The following is a 20,965-nucleotide window of genomic DNA, read 5'->3' as shown; positions in this document are numbered from 1 at the left end:
CATATTTTGCCTCCTATCTCAAGTCAAAACCTTTTATGGGAGTAATTTTCATTTAAAGCAGTTTTTGTGATGTCACAGCACCCACAAAGGTCCTGCTTGCCTTTCAACCCTGTTTACAAATCTCTCGTTCTTGCTTGTGACTTGAGCTGAAATCGCTCCATTGCAATTCTCGCTCAACCGTGCAAAGAACGTCTCAAGCGACCACGTCACAAGCCGTGCAGTGTGAACAGCCGCACTGAAAACCACTGGAGCGAAAACGTTTCAAAGAACAGCACGAGACATGGCACAACAGTGTGAACGACGCTTTATTGGTTGCACCAAAGTTTCAGGAAGTGGCTATTGTTCCACACTTAATGCCATGGTTACAATCAGGTGTTGCCAGAGTTAGGATTGAAGTTAGAAAGAGTTAAGGTAAGGGTTAGAGTTGGGAATAAGGTTAGGGTTTTGATCTTTGCCCAGGACTAAAAAAAATTTCCAAAATCAAGTTTTGTTTTCAACAGCTTCAAACTTTTCTCAAATTAGGGCAGACTTCTTTATCTGCAACACTATTGAGGCTATTCTTACACTATATAGTGTAAATATAGCCACAGCTTTTTTTTTCTTTCATTTTTACTGAACATCAGCCTATCTTGTTTCAATATAATTTGCTTATGCTTGACATTTGTCACATTAAGAACTGGGAAGCAGCTGACTCGATAGTCTTTCGCTGCTTACTGTTTGTTTTGGTGTCTAGATTGCTATGGTGCTATTTTATTTGTAATTGTATTGTGTATAATTGTACCGTACTATTCTTGCAACAGACAAAATAAAAGTTTTCTCTCTCTCATAGTCATAACCTATGAATTGCCTCCCCAAAGTGATGCCATTTGATTTGGCTGGATCATTGACTGCAACAGTTTACATGGTTATATTTATTCATGTCTCTATCATTGCGTCATTAATAATCATATTATAATTTATCCTAATTTCATATAACCAGTGCTTGCGAAGTATGACCTGAGGATGCTTCCCGTTTTCTCTCTCAGCGTCACTATGTCCTCTAAACCTTTTCCTTCTGCAATAATTATGGAGTTTCCATACCGTTTCTTCAGGTGACGTTTTAGGTATTGATTGCCATAAGGGAGGGAACCGTCCTCAGATAAATACTCTGTCATTTTACACCTTAGATCAGAAACAGTCAGCTGTTCTTCATCATTCATGGCTAGGTACGCACACATCTTTGTGAAGGCTTGCTCTTGATCCTCATTCTTTGGCCTTCCAGCTTTCCTACGCTTTGAATCGGGATCAGTCTGAAACTGCAAGGGGACATCACAGCTACACCTGAAATGGCGGCTACATATTTTGTGATATACGCAGTCTGCAGCATGTAGATCACCACAATAGTATTCAATTCTACCTTTGACTTTCAAAGACCACTCATCATGGCGGTTTTCACTGCAATCCAATATTGCCTTTGCGAAGATATCAGTTTTCACATAACTATAGTCTTCACTTCCATCATGAACATTATTTCCGCAGAAAAGGCAATCAGTCTTGGTATTGAACAGACCCTCAGAGTCCCTAGTACCGGTACTTCTTTTATAAGTGCTGGTGGAATAAATCTTTTCGACTTTAACAACGATAACTTTGCTTGCATTGTGATGCGACTATGCACGCATTCATGTGATTATGATGTCACAAACACAAGAACAATAAAAACTTGAATACCACCATCTACCCAACACGCAAAATTATTTAGAAATATGCCGTACATTTCCTTGAGGATGGCCCCTTTCTGGAGGTCCGATTTTGGTGGACTTTTGGTATGTTGTTTAGTATGCCCATTGGTGGCGGAATCCGTTGAAGGGCCTTTTGTATCAATTTTTTTGGGGTAAGGTGCCTTTTTTTCGTATATTGACTCGTCTACTAGACAAGTGATCAGGTTAATGTATTTCTTGAATTTTGCACCAGTATATTGTTGGAAATCGTGGGAGAACACCAGTTAAGATTTAGGCTTGCAGGTTTTGATTTTAATATTATGTAGCCTAACCATCTATTTAAAATATAATTTTTATGCGTGTTGATAACATCGGAGTTTGCTTTATTTGTTCGTTTTACGTATTTTTCAAATTTTCTTCTTTTTTTACATGTGCTAGCTGAAGATGCTATTACTATAGCGAAATCGATTCTTAACTTAATAAATTACACTAAGAGGTTAGATTGTTGTGCAAATGCCAGCATTTGATGAATGCAAATTAGCAGTACTGTTATTGCCATTGTATATTTCCATGTTATTGCCACCATTCATTATTGTCATTTTAAGGTGGTTTTCCCTGGGTTGGCCTCTTGCTTTCCCACGACAATCTTGTTTTTATCAGTAAACGGACGGACCAGTGCGATCTCGTGCGGACCAGTGCAAATGGTGAGCCAATGGTCCGGTTGGCCAGTGCGAAAAAAAGTTAAGGTCGAACCCTGGTTTAATTTTCTGTCATATCAGTGAAGTGTTGGAGCATAAAAAACACTTTTTAATATGTATCTTACATCATTTACTTGACCCCATTTTGGACAAATATGTTACTGTCTAAGAAACTCCCACACTACCTGGCAACTTTGGTCAGAAATTAGTTTAGATTAGGGTCAGATGAAAACGCATGTTGAGGTTTCAAGATAAACCAGTTTCATTTATCAAAAAACTGTGGATTGAACAATAATTTGGTGAAGTTGCATAGCTAAACTTGATTGATTGAATTTTTATCCTCGGACTGGGAAAGCTTCTTGCAGAGCTTAATCCTGGCAGTTTCGCATACTTGTAGAGGCTTTGAATCACTGACGCAGGCTCGGTCACCGAGATTGACAGAGTGAAGTTTCCGATTGTTGAAGTCTTGTTGCCGGGGAACTATTTCATCCATTAGATGCCGCTGAATGGAGAGCAGTCCTTAACGTGCGTTGCTCAAGCGCACACCCCGAGAGTCGAACCAGCGCCGCTTGATCTTGAAGCTTCTTCGTTCCAGAAGTGACGCGCTAACCAATTGAGCTATCGGGGCGGACTTAAAAAGTTAAAAGAAATTGGTCATATATATGTGCTAATATTTTACTTACACTTTATTTTTAGTTTGAAAAAATTTGAGTTGCCAAAGCTTTGTTTTTAGTTTACCCTTAGCATTTGGGCCGCCTCAAAGAAAGAAAATACAAGCCCAGATAGTAACCATAGTCACTGCATTCATGGAAATTTAATGTTCTGTAGGTACCTGGATCCATCATCATTTGAAAGCATCTTTAGGTCCTCGGGTTTAGTTATTTTAGTGAAAGGTTAAGCATTTAGATTGCTAAAAAACAATATAATACAGAAGAAAATCGCCCACTTTAATGTTCATAACAGTATCTCTTTTCTAGTGATAAACTTATTTAGTGTTTAGTAAGTTATATATGTTAGGAAAATTTGTAGTGATATTAACTGATCAAAAAACTTTTGAAATACTAAAAAAGTGATCCCACAATGGCAGCTGGATTGAAAAACTTCAAAGTTGTTTTGCTTGGTGAAGGTTGCGTTGGAAAAACATCACTAGTTTTACGTTACTGTGAAGACAAATTCAATGACAAGCATATTACAACTCTACAAGTATGATGCATAAAATATTTTCTTGATTGGTTACGTATCATATATATATGCTGAATATTTAGGCTAACACTCACTCCTTTGTAAAATGGCTTATTGTACTACAATGTCGGTGTTGAAGCACATAATTTTATGATGAGGTTTGCTCATGCATCGTGCATTTAGATCTGATGTTTAGGCCTGCCGCCTATCACAGGAACTATTTTAAGTATTCATGTAAATCAGGGGTTCCCAACCTGGGGGCCATGGCCCCCTAGTGGGCCATGAGCCTTTTTCAAGGGGGCCATGGAAAAATTTGAAAAATAATTATTTTAATTTATTATCTCTAACTCCACTCCAACACTATATAACAAAAGAAATAAATTAAAATTTAATAAAAATACTATAAATTAACTGCATCAGCTGATTAGGCCTAATGTAGGCTACTATCATGTTTATTGTGTGTTGCATTTATATCAGTTTATCATTCTAACTAATGGGTTACTGTATAAACATTATAATAAAGAAGCTTTTTAATTAAAATGACGTTTCTTAATTTTTTCAAAAGGTTGGGAACCCCTGATGGAGATTTATGCAAAAAGGTCAAATTTGTAAACTAAAGTGTTGCTGTTTTCCTAAGTTAATATGACACACAGTAGTAGCAGCAGTAGTAGTCCAGTTTTAATCCTGTTATGTCCCTGTTACTGCGGGTGGCCGGATTCACATCCAAGTGCCGCTATCGCTTTCACACCCTGCCTCCACATCGATCTGTCTAACGCAGTGGTTCTTAACCTGGGCGCTACCGCCCCCTAGTGGGCGCTGTTAACTTTTAGAGGGGCGGAAATATTCAGGGGGCGTTATAGGGGGCGCTACATTCAGAAGGTGTAACGATATTTTCCTCACTGCAAATTTGCTTTAGTAGTTCTGCTGGTGTTTAACAAGGGAAGTAGTGATTCTCTCTCAGAGCATTCTATGTTGGCCTATACAGCACAATGCACAACACCATCCGACAAGCGTGGACGTCGGATGGTGTTGTGCATGGCCTTTGTTGTTGATAATGGGCATTGTTTCCCTTTCCTTGTAGTAAGTAAATGGCATTTTGTGGTCAGCTTTTGGCAGGGACAGCGGGCAGGCAGTGCAAGCAAACCATAAGGACTGGTCATAATAATAGTCAGTCAATAATGGTTATTAGTGTAACTCTTACTAACTACTAAAAAATCAGCAGAGATGTGCCTTAAGACTTTTAAGTTAAGAGCCTTAAGGCACATCTGTGCTGATTTTTTAGTATTAAAACTAACGTCGGCTTAAACTAGTTTTTTCTTACTAACTAATAACTAATTACTACTGGCTGTAGGCTAGCCTTATAGTCTTGGAAGAAAATGTCATTAGTAGGCTACAGCCCTTATATTATGGTGGGCGCCAGACTATGGAAATCTCTGAAAAGAGGCGCTGGGGAAAAAAAGGTTAAGAACCACTGGCTAACGCATCCTCTCTTGTCTCAGCTGAACACAGCTGAGAGTATATATCATATACACTGATCAAGTATGTATCATATATACTCTCAGCTATGTTTATTGATGACTTCAACTATTGTAATGATCATAAGTATGTCATCTTGTAAAACAGAATTAACAGGTCAAAATTTTTCAAAGGCTGAAAGCCTTTAGCTCAAAATGAGCTTTATGCTTGCTTGGAATGATTCAAACCCTATTTCCAAATTCTGTATATTAAAAAGTTTATTTACACTTTCTGAAAATGAACAGAAAAGTGACCAATTACATTTGAAGAACAGTTAGTTTAGTGAATAACTGAATATCAATATATGTAATTCTGTAGGCCTTAAAACTCGTTTTTTTTTGCCGGCAGTCATTGTGGCCTACCGGGAGCTCCTTCTTGGCGGCCAAATCTGCATGCTTGGAGGTTAAAATACAAATAACGATAGCACAAGTAAATAGAATTAAACTTGCAACAATGCTAAAATGATCACTTAGCGTTGTTGAAGTCTTGGCGACGTCCTGCAATAGAATCGTTGTATCATGCAATGTTAGTGCCGAAGGCTTAGTATAATGAGAACTTTATCTTCTCATCCCTCAATGCGTGGATCAAGTATGGGACTCACTTTTACCATGCAATGACTGCTTTATCGGGATTGTAATCCAGTACTGCGGGACCATCTTACCAGTGACCACACTAAATTGTTTCAACTGCATACCGCCTTTCATAAAACCTGACCATTTATACCATTATAATGTCAGTTGTCACCATTGAGGGTGTGAACTTGAAGTCACTAACACACAGCGGGAACATTTCTCAACTATGAAGACACGTGTTTTCCCCTCGGATGTCAACTAACCTAGTTCTCCTTTTTAACAACGATTAAATGTCCGACAACATTGAATCGATATAAAAACGACAATATTGCCAGCCGATGTAAATTAGCACTTCGGATTAACACTTTTTTAAAATAAACGGCGAGAATTACAACGAAGACTTACAGCTGGTGATCGCAGCTGGATATACAGTCAGGCCTCGAAATTCACGGTGGACATGTCCGCCGTCACAGCATGCGATGTCCGCGGGAAGTACCATCTAGATTGGTTATATTTGTCGGCTGAGAAATAACACAGGAACTAGCGATACAAATCGTCATTGCATAGCATGAACAATTGTTGTGAGAATATAATTTCCTGCGCATCTAGAAAATGTGAATACTGTATCTCTTAGCTTCCATTGAAGCAGGAAAACTTTCGATTTTTACGTTGCTTCAACGATTGGTGACATTGAATCAGCGTAACAAAGGTGAATTCTTCGCTAAGAATCGATAGGAGTACCGGTACTCATGTTTTTTTTTAAGGTTTGGTTTGGGTGACCGCTAAGTAGTTTCAAGAGACCGCAAGTGTTTCATTTAAATACCAAAAAATAGCCATATTTGCTTAAACGAATTATTTATTAGGTTAATGTAGTTGCAAGTCCAAATTTTGAGAAACCGCTGGAGAAATTTGGGGGACCGTTTCGGTCCCCCAAAACACCTTAAAAAAAAACACTGCCGGTACTTCTACACTAATTACGCGCAACTTAGTTCAAGTCTTACGTCACAATGTCTGTGTCTGGCTTTGATCTCCGAGTAATATTGATAAGGCAAGGTTGGTTACAAAATTAGATTATGCGAGTAGGCCATTACAGCAAGATGCAGCCAAATTTGTTAAGTTTTGGTGTAACAGTAAAAAAGTAAAGGCCCAGGGAAAATTCACTTTCGCTCACATGACAAGCAAAAATACACCTAAAGAAAAAAGCCTGTGAAACTTTGCACAGCAGAAAATAGTAACGTTAGTTTAGAAGTTTTCCGACTCGTGCCCAAAGCATTGTGACGCAAGAAGCCACACGACCTCGTTCGATGGAAGTTAATCGGTTATGCGGCGTATTAAGCAGCTACACAGCGCTTTGACTCTTCAAGCGCACGTTGTTGGTATGGTGAAAGCCTTTCAGAGTGAATTTGCTGAAATTTTAAAAAGCCTTCTAAACCGTAGCTATAGTTTTCAAATGGAGAAGAATTATTAAGATAAAGCGATAAAACATGACGATCGACGCTAAAACTGGTGTGTCCGCCGAGATAGCTGCTCAGACCGGACACGTTTATTCGCCGTCAACAAAAACGAATTTCGATGCCTGTACAGCAGGGCTACTCAACTAATTTTAGCAAAGGTTCATTTTGACAAGTTGAATATTTTTGCGGTCCGGTGAATATTTCACATGCAACCACGAAAATTAAACAACTAGTACGAGCACCGAAACACTTTTCAGGTAGTATGTAACACGACTTGGCTGCTTTGGAGATCTGCCACTCATGAAGGTGTTGCCACGTTTGAGAAGAGCAGATCTCAAAGGTTAAAAGAAAAAAATGCAAAGAAAAGAACGACAATCACACCCACAACCAACTCTCCCAAAGGATCTTAAATGTACCAAATGTAACCGAACTTTTATAGCCAGGGTTGGACTCATTAGCCATTTAAGAACTCACCGTTAGCTTTTATTTTATTGCAAAGGGCCAAAGGCCATCATTCTCGAAGACGAGGGATAGCCATCATCAACACGACTCGGATTTTTGTCTGACACAAACAAAGAAATAAAAAAGGAAAAAATGTATTGTGTTTCTTTGTAGTGCAGCTGTGTAGGTAGATCGCACATTAGAGAAGACAGCAAAGCGTTGGGGGGTCTGGGGACGAAGCCCCCAGCTCCTTGGATAATCACAAAAAATTGCTTTTCCCTAATGGAAATCTGTTTTAAGAGGCCCTAATATGTGGCAATGAAGTTATTCTTCCGGAAGCTCGAGGTCCACTTTCAACACCCAGAAGGTCCGTATTCGGACTGCGGTCCGCCAGTTGAGTAGCCCTGCTGTACAGTATTCCATACAATAGCAAACGTTTCCGCACAATACAACAGTGGTGATTATGATGCGCTGACCTAATTCTGCGTCACTCTTTGATACTACATAGTTTTCGACAGTTAATCCACGATCAGTCTATTGCGAAATTAAATAATTTGCTAGAAGAAACCGGCAGCCAAACTTGACCGACTGAGGAGGTGGCACCGGCGTTAATTCAAGCACTACTTAGCGGCCATGGCCGCCGGCTGCTCTAAGGCTTGAATTGTATACATTCTATTTGAATAAGGACCTTCTGATGATCCTCCTTTTAGGTGAAACAGGCTGTCAAGGGTTTAGTTAGATAGTAATAACTATATTTGATTTGTAAAAAGATATATTTATATCAACAGATAGATTTCTTCTTTCACAGGCGTCGTTTTTAAACAAAAAGTTGAATGTGGCTGGAAAACGTGTCAATCTTTCGATTTGGGTTTGTATACAACTTTGTATGTATAAGATGGTTTTATTAGATATAACTAATTGGTTAGCCTAACATCTATTCTAGAAAGTCACATCAGTGCAATGAAAATACTGCATCTCTTTTTGTTATTGTATTCAATAACATAATAATAAAAATTGTTACTGTATTTTGCTTTTGTGACATACTCTTAAGTAACCTCGCTGCTGTCCCTGACAATGAATTGCCTCTGGTTGGTAGTGATTTCAGTTGTCACGTTGGTAAATCTGCAAATGGTTTTAGGGGTGTCTGCAGTGGCCTTGGGTTCCATACAAGAAACATTGAAGGTTTTAAACTGTTGGATCTATGTGTTGCTCTCAATCTTTCTGTGACTGATGCACTCTTTGAAAAAGCTGTTTCGTGGTTGATAGCTTACAAGTCTGGGCCTATAACTACTCTGGTTGATTACATTCTGGTGAAAAGGTCTAACCTAAAATTGGCACTTGAAGTTACAGTAGGTGAAGACTAGTATGAATGCGTTACTGCCTTTTGCTATCTTGGTGATATGATTAATCAGTCAGTTGGATGTGGAGACGCTGTCTAGAATCAGGTCTGCATGGAAGAATTTTCCATGGAAGAAACTTCTTCCCATTTTGGCAAGCAGCAGTATCTCCTTTCTAATTATGGGACATAACATTCAAATCGGCCATGTTGCAATGACAATTATATATCACTCTACATTTGGCTAAATGCTAAGCAATTTCAGATTACACTACAATATTAAAATTTATAATAAATTTATTCAATGGCACAAGTTTAAAACAATAAAATTACAGTATTTTGACTTTCAAAAGTGTTAGAGGGTATGTCAAACATTTAGAGGGTATGTCAAATGTCTGTCCGAGGATAAGATTCAAAACCTAACAAAAGCTATAAAAGAAACAGTGAAAATGTGTTGAATTTAAATTTTGACATTTAAACCACTACAAAATATATTGTACATATTTGCAATAAATTGTAAACTTATTTCCTGAAATGAATAACACACATAATATGTTATTGAAATCACCACATTGCAGGACACCGCTGGGCAAGAGCGATTCCATGCCTTAGGTCCTATATACTATCGTGATAGTAATGGTGCCATACTGGTATATGATATTACTGATGAAGACTCGTTTCAAAAGGTGAAGTACTTCACAGAATTGTGGATTATTATAAAATTTTATAATTATTTATTTAGCCTATGGAAATTTTGAAATCATGAAGCGTGGCTTGTTTTATTGCGGTTGTAATGCGATGAATGCAAGTCAAAATGGTATTAAAGGATTTATGGTATTATGGTATAATAGAATAACGAAAAGAATAATAATAATATAATAGAATAACATTCTCCTCGCCAAAATATAAACACTAAACAGTACCGGTAATATAAGTTTGCCGTTGTGAGAATTAAATTATTTCGTGATACAGTAATTGACTCATGAACAGACTTTGCTGAACAAGCGAGTTTTGCTGAATAGTAGTGTTTCGTTTTTGAACTGACTGGAATGATTATTTCAAGAAAATAAGTTTCTATTAATTATGAATTGTAGTTACCATTCAAAACGATTTTAATAAATTGTCTCTATGGGTATAAATGTGATATTTGTGTTTCCTTGCTGTTGTTGATATGCTCGCAATGCTCATTTAGGTGAAGAACTGGGTGAAAGAACTTCGAAAAATGCTAGGTCAAGACATATGTTTGTGTATTGCAGGTAAGGTTACTTTCGCCTGGTACTGTCAACTTGTCATGTCAAAGCTGCACAAGCACATGCTGTAGAATGGTAACAGCTTCCAATCGCCAAAATATTCGACATTTATATACCCTAGATTTAGAATTTCCCTGACATAAATAAATATTGATATTGCTTAAATGCTCTATACATAAAATATCTGCAATAAAATTTAAGCCCCAGAAAGTTTGTTAGGGGGGGGGGGGGGGGGTAAAATTAAATCTAAAGCAATGTGACTGTAGTATGGTAGCGAACCAGATTACAAAACTAATCCGTATTACAGCACATCAATATTCAATATGCTAACTGACAGACCTTAAAACGACCGGGTATCATTTGTCTAAAATCAGTAAGAGTGCACTGGTTTTGGTTTATGCTGCAGTCAAACTTTTATTTCAACGCTTTGCCTATTTTTTTGATTTTTGAAGAACTAGTTTACGTTAACAATTTATGCCATTTTACTGCTTTAAAGAGAAAGACTGGAAGCATCTGCTATGTTTACTTTTTAGCTAAAATAAACCTGGCTTTGAGCTTCAGAGACGGGAAGGGTTGCGTTGAACCGATTGATAACTGTAGTTGGGCGTTTTAATGCTTGTTTGCACGATAAGGCATGAGGGCCTCTGCTGCGTGTCATTGCGGTGCGACGGAGCAAGCACCCGAACACATCATTTTTGGCTGTCCCATGTATTCCCCTCCCAACGGAATAACAGGCCTCCGCAGACTTGATAACTGACGAAAAATTGGCTCCAAGCTCTTCCATTCGATTGATCGCAAACTTTCTTCTTCATACGAACGACGACAACGTTTTTTGTTTTGTTAAAATAGGTATCTGGAATCTTCACATATATTTTTATGCGTGACTTCAACCAAGCTATGATAGATATTTCAAATGATATTAGAAATTTATCTCTTTACCAGGCAACAAGATTGACTTGGAGAAAAACCGCCACGTTTCCGTAGAGGAAGCGGAAGAATATGCGAAGTCTGTTGGTGCCAAGCACATTCACACCAGTGCTAAGCTGCGCAAGGGAATCGACGAAGTCTTTCTGAGTCTGACGAAACGTGAGTGGCCACGGAGAGTTATTTTATTCTTACATTAATTCAACGTTGTTAAACAATCAGAATTGTAATCAGGATTAAACAGAGCATGATGCAAATTTATTGGATTTAATGAACCAAGCTTCTTGTCCTTAAAGGGAAATCCGATTGTTGGCCATTCAGAAAAAGTTGTTATTTTTGCGTCGTTTCAACATCTAGCGACGTTAAAACGATGTAAAATCGCAACTTGTGACAACTAAATAAATGAACATGATGAGTAACTTTGAGGTTGTGTGAAAGTTGTTTTTTCGTTGTAGCAAAGTATTCTTGTAACGTTGCCATCTTGCAAGATTGACTGAAAAGGTATGAGTTGACTGATTTTATGGGCAATAAATAAGCAAGAATGTTTGCCACTAGGGATTACGGCGTTTGAACGTTTCGTTAGTTCAACATCAATGAACGTTTTCATTTACAAAGGTTGTTTTTGTTCGTTGTTGTGTAAGGTTATAAAAGTTAACAGACTACTGACACTTTGCATTTGCCGATGTCAAAATAATACTCTGAGTGAGCAACTGAACATCGCCGTTTGGTGCTTGAATCGAGGCAATACGGAACTACCCTTACTGACCAAGGATTCCCTAACCCAGTGAACACATCAATCATTGTTACATTAAATCAACGTCTTAAGACTTTAAGCCAATGTAAGAAAGGATTGGTTTGGTGTTTGGAAAAAAAATGTATCTTTGCCCATGAAAGCTTTTTTGTATGTACTGTAGCCTACCAGATTCATGATTCTTTGCTTGCGGAAACAGTGTCTTGCAAACTCAATGTTGTTCTTAAGAGAGTTGATGTATTCTAACTATTTTTTGACCTATTTTTTTTATAACTTTTAATAACAAATGAAAAAATGTTGCAAGGTGACTATAAAGCCCCTACTGTAAAAAAATGATAAATTTATCACAAGTTGTTTTTGCGAAGTTTCCTTTTGACAACCTCGAAAACGTGTATAAACAGCACCCTTGTAAGCGGGGTAACCACATTGAATGGCAACGGCTGCTTTAAAAAGATTTGAAAGCAGCCATACGAGAACGCCAACGCTATGAAATCGAATGTTTCTGATGCTTGTCATCACGGCTGAGCGCTATTTTCTTGCAGGAATGCTGCAAGTGTCGGAGCATCAGAGTGAGGCGAAACGTTCAACGGGCACGATCGGGACGGGGGTGAGCACTGGAAGGGGAGGCCGAGGGGTCGTCGTTGTGAGTGACGAAGCGGGGGACTCGGCACAGAAGTCGGGTTGTTGTAGTTGATGAGTTCACTTATTATTCGATAACAGTGACTGATGCTTTCGACTCCAATGAGCGGAAAGTTGTCTCATTGTGGCAATTCACCATTGTTTGTCGCTTTAACAGCGCACACTACTTCTTCATTGTTAATTCCTATTTTTTACTCGTATGGCATCCGAAAATGTTGCATTTGCTTAAATTTGAGAGATTTTTTTGTGTTGCCATTGCCAATCACTGCACACATTTTTTAGTTCGTAGTTTTGCCATGCTGTAGCAAGTGCGAAAGATGAAAATTGTTTTTGTCAGATAACTTTTCTAATTTCCTGAATATTTCTATTATTAGGGTATACTATATACAGTACACGAGTTACTTGTCCAGTTATTTCCAAATAAACCGATTTCTCTTTCAACCTTCTATGCACATTTCTTCGTACTTAAATACCAATACGTTGCTAAATAAACATAGGGTATAAATATTTCAAGGAGAGAAACAAAACAGGCCTATCGTAAAATCATCGTTTGTACAATTCAATATTTTTGCCATGAAGTCTTCCCTGAACCACAGCGGCCCTTACCCACAGGTTAAACGTTATTATATTTGTTTTATTCTGTTGTCGCTTGCAGCTTTACAATTTTGCCATAATATCAGTGCGCTTCATAGAATTGTTTTTTGAAAGGTGGTAAAACTTTGACGTTTTGTTTTTTTCGTTGTTTTGAACCAATATACACTGATGCAATTTTTATCTATTAATTTGATGCAATCTCATGTTATTGCGGTAGCCCCTCCTGAAATATAATTGATCTTTCAAACGATTTTTGAAAACCGCAATCTACGAATAGATTAGCAACGAATGCTGGTTGAGAAAACAGTCTCTTTGCAAAGACGAAATCTGGTCTAGTTTGTTATGGCTGTTCAGAGGGTCCTTTATGGCTCTTGTGCTTTCTATAATGTTGTTTTGTTTGTTGTTTCATGATCATTTTCACTTATTTTAACTAGTTATCTGATTTATTAATATAGTCTTTATGGCATTTGAATCATGATTTCAATGTCGACATCTCAAAATGTTGTTTCAACGTTAAAGCGTTTGCATTCAGCAAATCAGTCCGCTTTTGCATTAGTTTAACGTTTGCGGAATCATTTGCGGCTGTGTTGAACAGCTATCTTAACTTTTCTCCTCGACTCAACATTCAACATACATATTGTGTCAAGGACACTGTTATCTTGGCTGCATTCTAAGATGATGTATGTTGTTCTTTACTTTTATATCTTTATCTACAAGGTTATCTTGTTTGGAATCGCTGTGGCGACTTTCGCTCTTTAATCCCTTCGGTGTTGGACCAGTTCATTGGCCCTGCCGAGAATCGCCCTGTTGTTGCCGTCACAGTCTCGCCATGTGCTCTTTGACGGTACGGTTTGCTGTCTACTTTTCTGTGTGAAAGAAAATAATTTATCACCAATCTTCCAATGGAAACTTACTCCACATTACTTTAAATTACTCCTTAAACGCAGCTTGCGGATTAGAAGTAAGATGCTTTATGTGATGTGGCAAGTACTATCAATTTTAAAGTGTTGGTTGAACATTAATTGTTATAACTATATGATCAGATGAAAAATACTTACATGTTGGCTTTTTAATTGTGCAATTTGATCGTGATTTCTAACTAGACGTGTGTTAACTTAATATTTCTACGTTGATATATACTTAATCTCACGTATGTTTTGCGTATGATGTCAATGTTCCGTAAAATTGTGGAGTTGCGTGTAGAAGTTTCTAGACCGCTATTGGTATCATGATGCAGTATATATATTAGATTTATTGGCAGTGTATTAAAGATATATAGTGTGTTAGATTGTAGGCCCATCTGAGGTAAGAAACATATTACCAACTTTTTTCTATAAATTTATTTTGGCTTGTTTTCTGTTGCTGCATAGTTGTATTTATACTTTGTTATATTGGCTATACGATTGTTCATTCAATTTGTCAATTTTATTAATCTTGCTGTTATGTAAATCGATTTGTGTATTTTAAAGTGTTAATTTATCTTTTAAAGGGGCTTGCAACTCTACCCAGGTGTCTTGATTACATTACATGCGTGTGCAATAAGCCAAAATATATTCAATATCAGTAGACGTGATACTTCTTCATTGTTTCATAACACTGAACCAAGAACAGTTTTGTAATCTAACTTTGGGCTTGTCACCCTGATGATGTGCTGTATAATCCCAAACAGAAAAATCTGTCCTTTTTACATTCAACGTCATTACATTTTTATGTCTGCAGACGTTGAATCAATGAAAAAATTACTGATTTGTTTGGTGTGTGACGTGTGTGCATTGTCATGCAAAAGTGTAGATTACGTTGTAAAATAAAGACCAAAGGTGTGTTTGAGTTGTTGCCAATGCATATGTGAATTAGAGCATGGATTGACGTAACTCCATGAAAACACACGCTGGTTTACCATTATGGCAATGTAGCTACACTGGCCGCAAGGGGTCGCACTGGCACCGTGCTGTAGTTTTAAGTTACAATGCAAACAAAAAAGAGCCCAATGTCTGCAGTTATTGGAAAAAAGGGTTGTGCTCCCGTTAGGTAATCTCTTTGAAGCATCTCTCTTTACCAACTGGGACGATATGCATCTGTTTTATGAGGCCGAGCTGACCCCCAAGGGTTTATGAGGCCGAGCTGACCCCCAAGGGCTTGATTAACTGCTTTTCATGTTAAGTTCTGCTTTTTAGAATCAACTCATTTCTATCATAATATAACAAAAATCGAATGCTTGTGATTAATAAAGTACCATATAGCATTAACATGATAACTATTGATTTATTTGTTGAATATAGCCCAAGTTATCTATCGGGGTGAGTTAAAAATCGCTCATACTCCTAACATATTTTTTGCTCGAATTGCATCAACATTAAGCTTAAAAACATTACAATAATAGGCTGTATCGGGAATAGTGTCCATTTTAGTGATTGGTCCAGCGTTCTAGGTGTTTTTGTGTTTGTGCAATTAAACAGACAATAATAAAATTCAAATCATTTTTTAACTCATCATCATAAACCTATACGTATTACGTATTCATGCGCCTACTAAATTGCATTTTAATATGATTTTCCTTGATATTTAATTTACTTCGCTCGTTGTTTGCAATGATTTTATTTGTTTTAACGCAATAAAAAAATTACCTAAAGGGTTTTAAATTGACTTGACGTTCCCTTGTATAGAAATGTTTGCCTGAAGTGTCCCTGAAAGCTAGTGAAAGAGTTTTTTTTTTCAAGGTTAATTAAAAGCCAAACGTGCAGGTTGTTGATCTCTAGGGGCCTGAGAAATTGTGTCGCATGTTTCTCATGTAACTGGATTTCAGTTTAAAACAAGGCTTAACCCTTTGACCGTCAGGACTCATATTCGAGTGCAACTCTAAAATACAATATCTTACCACCAGTAGGTCGTTGACCGATTAAATGAAAATTAATGCAATGGCCCAAACCCCCCGCCGCTGGGTGTCGCCTTTGGCGAACACGCCGTCGGGCTTCGCCCGCCGGCCGTCAAACCCCCCGAATTCCTGGCTACGCCACTGGTTGTTCATATCTGTTTTTTTCTTTTTTTTACTTTTTAATTCATTTTCAAATTTTCCGGTCCCCCCCAAAAAAAACTCCTAGATCCGCGCTTGCCTTCGACTATAGCCCTTGGTTTCTCCCACATATGAACAATATGCTGCTCTACAGAGAAATGCCTACGGCCCTTTTTAGAGCTACGGCTTGCTAAACTGAACATGCATATTTGGGACTTGCAGCCAATTGATTCGGGTAAATGCAGGATCGTGATTTCCAGCGATTGTAAAACTATTAAAATCCGACAACAAACGAGAAAGGTAAAACACATTTAGTGGAGGCGCTATTATCATCGAATACAGAAAATGGGGGCGCGGTGATTAATGTTCAGTTTCAGTTAGCCTAAGTTTATTTATTTTTTCTGCTCGCGAATAAACAAAAACATACACAACACAATAAACGAAAAACAATTCGCACAGCAAGAATTGCAGCAAAAGACCGAATTAAAGATCGGACGAACTTGTTCTGTAACACTTGAATTGGAGCAAGTAACGTAGAATGTGCCCTTCCCCTGTTTATAACCGAGTATTGAATTGTAGATTAGCCTCATCCCTGATTAGCCTAGCATAATATAAAACTTGTAATTGTTAACGGAGCAATGCATCTTAGCTTAAAGCAGGCGCGTATCCTCAAGGGAAGCATTTGCTTCCTCTGTCAAAATTGAAAAAAGAGAAGATGGTATTTTTCAATAAAACGATTTCGTAGCTTCTAACTCATGTCCTCGTATGATTTCAGCTCGGTTTTAATGTTAAAAAAGTTGGAAGCTTAGGGAAGCAGAGATTCGTATCGCATCCGTTGCTCTCGTTTTTTCTATAAGAAGAAACAAGTGAGAAGCAAAGGAAAAAAGCAGCGCAAAGTTTACGCGATTTATCTTTCTTTTAACTAATCTGTGGACGCAATTTCAGAATCGCTTACAAATATTAGGCTATCCATGTTTTATGCAAATATTTCATAAAATATTACAAATCATTCGTACAAATACTACCCTCAAAGTGTTTCCATAAACACTTTAATCCAATGTTTGAGTGTAATTTTGCAAAAAATGTCCGGGGGGCATGCCTCGGACCCCCTTAGAATCCGCGTGCCTTCGGCACGCTCTAACCCCCTCACGAGTTTAATTGGTTCCTTTGCTCAACCCACCAGAATACGCCGCTGACTTAAATGCTATGCCACCAGTGGCGTAGCTAGGGGGCGGGGGGAGGACTTCCCCGGGCGGCACGTCTAGGGGCGGCACTTTCAGACAGGACGTTTTTTTTCTTTTTGTTGATAATGCAAAAGTACACGAAAAATAAAAGCGAACAGAATGGCAACGTTCAAAACATAGAATAATTCCACATTAAGAAAATGAAATTATCTATTGCAAATGTTTTGAAACTATTATTACTGATGCCATGCCGCACTGGATTTCACTTTTGGCCACATAAACCGGCCTTGTATCCTGAATTATATTTTTTAAATACAGGGAGAGGGGGAGCACAACACTATGTTTATCAACTGTTGCAATAAATAACTTTGCTACCGTCACTAGAATGTGGCTGTTAGATTGCGAAAAGTGAAAACATTGCGCAATAGCATGGCTAAAGTCTACTTATAGATGATTTTGCTGCATTTGCAACCTTGTAATTTGTGCGCTTGCTCATTTTGTATTCGTTTTACAGTTGATAGGAATAAACTTCTATGATTCTATCCATATTTTATTTTAAAGTATTGTAAGTATATAAAAATTAATGGAAAAATTATTAAACTTACGTTGCGAATAAGTAAAGAAAGTTTAATGAGCAAAAGAAGAAAACGTCTATATCATTGCATTGGTAAGCAACTATTCACAGGGCCGGATTTAGCTGATGGGGAGCCCGGAGCACTTTTAGATCGGGGGGCTCCGTGCAAAAAAAAATCTTTCGCGCCCACGGCGCGAAAAACCACCTCTACGTCTGCAGTAGCATTAATCCAGCACTGCACAGCATTTTGCAGAAACTTCAAAGGCTGAAAGAAAAAAAAAACAAAACACAAATCATATTTTTTCCATGTAGGGGGCCCTTCAAAAGTCGGGGGGCCCGGGGCACCTGCACCCTCTGCCATCCACCTAAATCCCGGCCTGACTATTCATATTACAATACATATTACACAGTCTAGTAAAAATGAATTAAATAAATTTTTCTGCCGTTATGTTTTTAATACGTTACATATTTCCTACTAGCCTTTATTAAGCAGAGGCGGAAACATGCTCTTCAAATTTGGGTAGCCTTGTAAAAGGTTACAAATTGATTATTTTAATTCTGCAGCAGTTTTTGTGCTTTTGCATTCAGTATATTACTAAATTATAATGGTACGTTCGTCTGACTTTACACCGCAAATTAAAAAAAGCACGTTGCGTTACTTGCGTATTGCAGTGCTGATAAAAAAAAAACGCATTTCATTTTCACATGCTTTTTCTTGAAGGAGCGGCAAAATCTGAATCCGCCCCGGGCGGCACATTCCCTAGCTACGCCACTGTAATGCCACAGACCTTTGGAAGCTGTTTTCTATCATCTAAACTTAGACTACACCAGACTACATCATCTAAACAAAAACTAAACTTTTCCGCTGTACTTTGTTCATTACAGAGAAACATATAAGAAGTTTTACTGTAATTTAATGAGAGCTTATTGGATTTTATCCACATATCAATTTTTTCTATTTCTTTGTTGACATTTTTTGGAGAGATGATAGACATTTATCTGACATATGACAGTTTGAATCATCAGCAAAGAGTGTAGTTAGGAAATACTGTAGGATGCATTTAGAAGATCATTCACATATAGAAGAAAAAGCAAAGGTACAAGGATTGAACCCTGTGGAGCACCAATCTTGATTGAGTCACCTTTAGAATCATTGTCATCATTATCACGTGCCGTCTCCGATCCGAAGGTTAGCTGTCATTTTCTTCCACAAGTCACGTTCTTCCGCTACTCTTTTTGTTTCTCCAGTGCTTGACAAATCAGCCCACTGTACTACGTCATCTCCCCATGTTCGTCTCCTTCTTTCCCTGCACTTCTTTCCTTCCACCATACCTTCATTCAATAACCAATTGATGTAGCTGTCCTGCTGATTCTCTCAAAATATGTCCTGCGAATTTCATCCTTTGGTTTTGCTAAGTCGTTTGCCCATCTATCTTGCATTCCAATTCTTTTCCTAATTGCTTCGTTTGTATTGTGTTTTTTATATGATATTTGTAATATTCTTCTGTAGCACCAGAGTTGAAAAGCATTAATTTTTTTGTGAATTTCTTTGCTGTAGGTCCAAACTTTCACTTCCATGTGACATGACTGGTTTCTTCTTCTTCTTCTTCGTTTGAACCTTCTTCGCCACTCCAAGGGTCGAGGGGCTCTGCCTTTTACCACCCTTGGGCAGTGGCGGCGACGCGGTCTAGATGTTTGGGCAGGTGTCGAGCAGCCATTCAATTGATTTGTCATCCAGTTCACGCAGACCACGCACACCATTTGGCGCATGGTAGATGGCGCAATTACAAATGGTGTGGTCTACGGTTTGTTCCTCCTTGCCACACTCACAAATCGCGGATGGAGCCATCCCCCATTTGTGCATGTTGGAGCGGAATAGTCCGATGCCAGTACGCAGGCGGTTGAGCCGCACCCAGGCCTTCCTTGGCAAATGCATTCCGGTTGGGTGGTTGCTGGTGTCGGAGATGAAACTTTGGAGTCTTGAGGAGTTCTTCTTCCACTCCGAGCTCCATTGGTGGTCCGCCCAGGTAGCCGCACTGATAGATTGGTCTTCAGCGGTTTTCATCAGGAGTTGTGCGGCACGTACAAATGGGTGTCTCGATTTCAGTCGCTGAGGTTTCTTGTTCACAGACTCATAGAGACTTGAGTAGAGCAAGTGGTTGGGGTTCGTAGAGCGACGAGAAAGAGACAGGATGGCTTCTTCGCGACGAAGCTCAGCTGGTTGGATACCTGCAAGGACAGGGAGATTTTCCGATGGTGTAGGTCGCAGGCATCCTGTCACGATACGCAAGGCGTCGTTTATGGCAGTGTCGATTTGATGGCAGTGGGCACTGCGGCACTTTTTGTTATGACTGGTTTGATGTAACAAGATAGAAGTCTTAGTTTTAATTGTAAATTTATTTCTCCTCTTAAAAATGTCTTGCATTTCCAAAATGACGCTTTTGCTTGACCGATTCTTCTTTTTACATCATTGGTGCATCTTCCATCTTGTGTAATGAGGGACCCTAGGTTGGCTATATGTACGTGGTGACCTGATCCAATTGTTCTCCTTCCAGCTTAATTTTTATTTTATTATTTCCATTGCTTTTTTCGATCAGCATTGTCTTTGTTTTCTTCAAATTGAGTTTCATTCCGTATTTTTTACTGATTTCATTGATTTTGTCCATGCTTTCTTGCAGTTTTTCTTCTGTGTCGGCGAGAATGACAGTGTCATCTGCGTGTCTGACTGTCAACCTTTACAATGCATTGGAAAAAAGCTTCGTCGAGCGGTTACGTTTGCAAAACGATTGCTCATTTTGTAGATAAAAGGCATAGCCTAAACGTAATTTTTTTCAGTTCAACAAAGCAAACCATACTCTTTTAATTTGTGTTAGTTTGGTATTTTTGTTGTAAAAAATAAATTGCTGAGAATTGGTACAAAATGGTGAAGTTTAAATTAGCACTACATGCACTTAATGACTAGGGCGGCCGCTTTTATAGAAGAATCCAAATTTGATACAGGGGTCTGAAATTTTTTACTGGTTGTTGGGCTCCGACCTATGATCATTTTAGCCGATTAGCCCACTTCTGTTATTTATATTCATCCATTTTGTGCAAAAGATTTGAAACCTCTTTTTGACTGGAAAAATTTGTAGGCTCTGGCAA

General features: G+C 38.3%; 1 protein-coding gene across 1 annotated transcript; it reads left to right on the top strand.

The window, feature by feature from the left end:
- The first annotated feature begins 3,475 nt into the window (after positions 1–3,475).
- LOC145779846 (ras-related protein Rab-21-like) lies at positions 3,476–15,687 on the top strand. Its single transcript, XM_082591502.1, has 6 exons — positions 3,476–3,598; positions 8,368–8,427; positions 9,474–9,581; positions 10,088–10,151; positions 11,088–11,231; positions 12,363–15,687. Exons 1-6 carry the CDS (start codon positions 3,476–3,478, stop codon positions 12,512–12,514), a joined length of 651 nt encoding a protein of 216 aa, XP_082447628.1. The 3' UTR covers positions 12,515–15,687.
- Positions 15,688–20,965: the final 5,278 nt, after the last annotated feature.

Source organism: Aplidium turbinatum, chromosome 11 (genome assembly GCF_918807975.1).
Source record: "Aplidium turbinatum chromosome 11, kaAplTurb1.1, whole genome shotgun sequence".
NCBI lineage: Eukaryota > Metazoa > Chordata > Ascidiacea > Aplousobranchia > Polyclinidae > Aplidium > Aplidium turbinatum.
This window is presented reverse-complemented; position numbering and strand designations above follow the sequence as displayed.

What these genes read in the sequence shown, in the direction of transcription:
- LOC145779846 (XM_082591502.1), top strand. Translation starts at nt 3,476, where the DNA reads ATGGCAGCTGGATTGAAAAACTTCAAAGTTGTTTTGCTTGGTGAAGGT. An exon ending in GTGTCAATCTTTCGATTTGG is followed by an intron (nt 8,428 to 9,473) that starts GTTTGTATACAA and finishes ACCACATTGCAG; the next exon opens with GACACCGCTGGGCAAGAGCG. An exon ending in CTTTCTGAGTCTGACGAAAC is followed by an intron (nt 11,232 to 12,362) that starts GTGAGTGGCCAC and finishes ATTTTCTTGCAG; the next exon opens with GAATGCTGCAAGTGTCGGAG.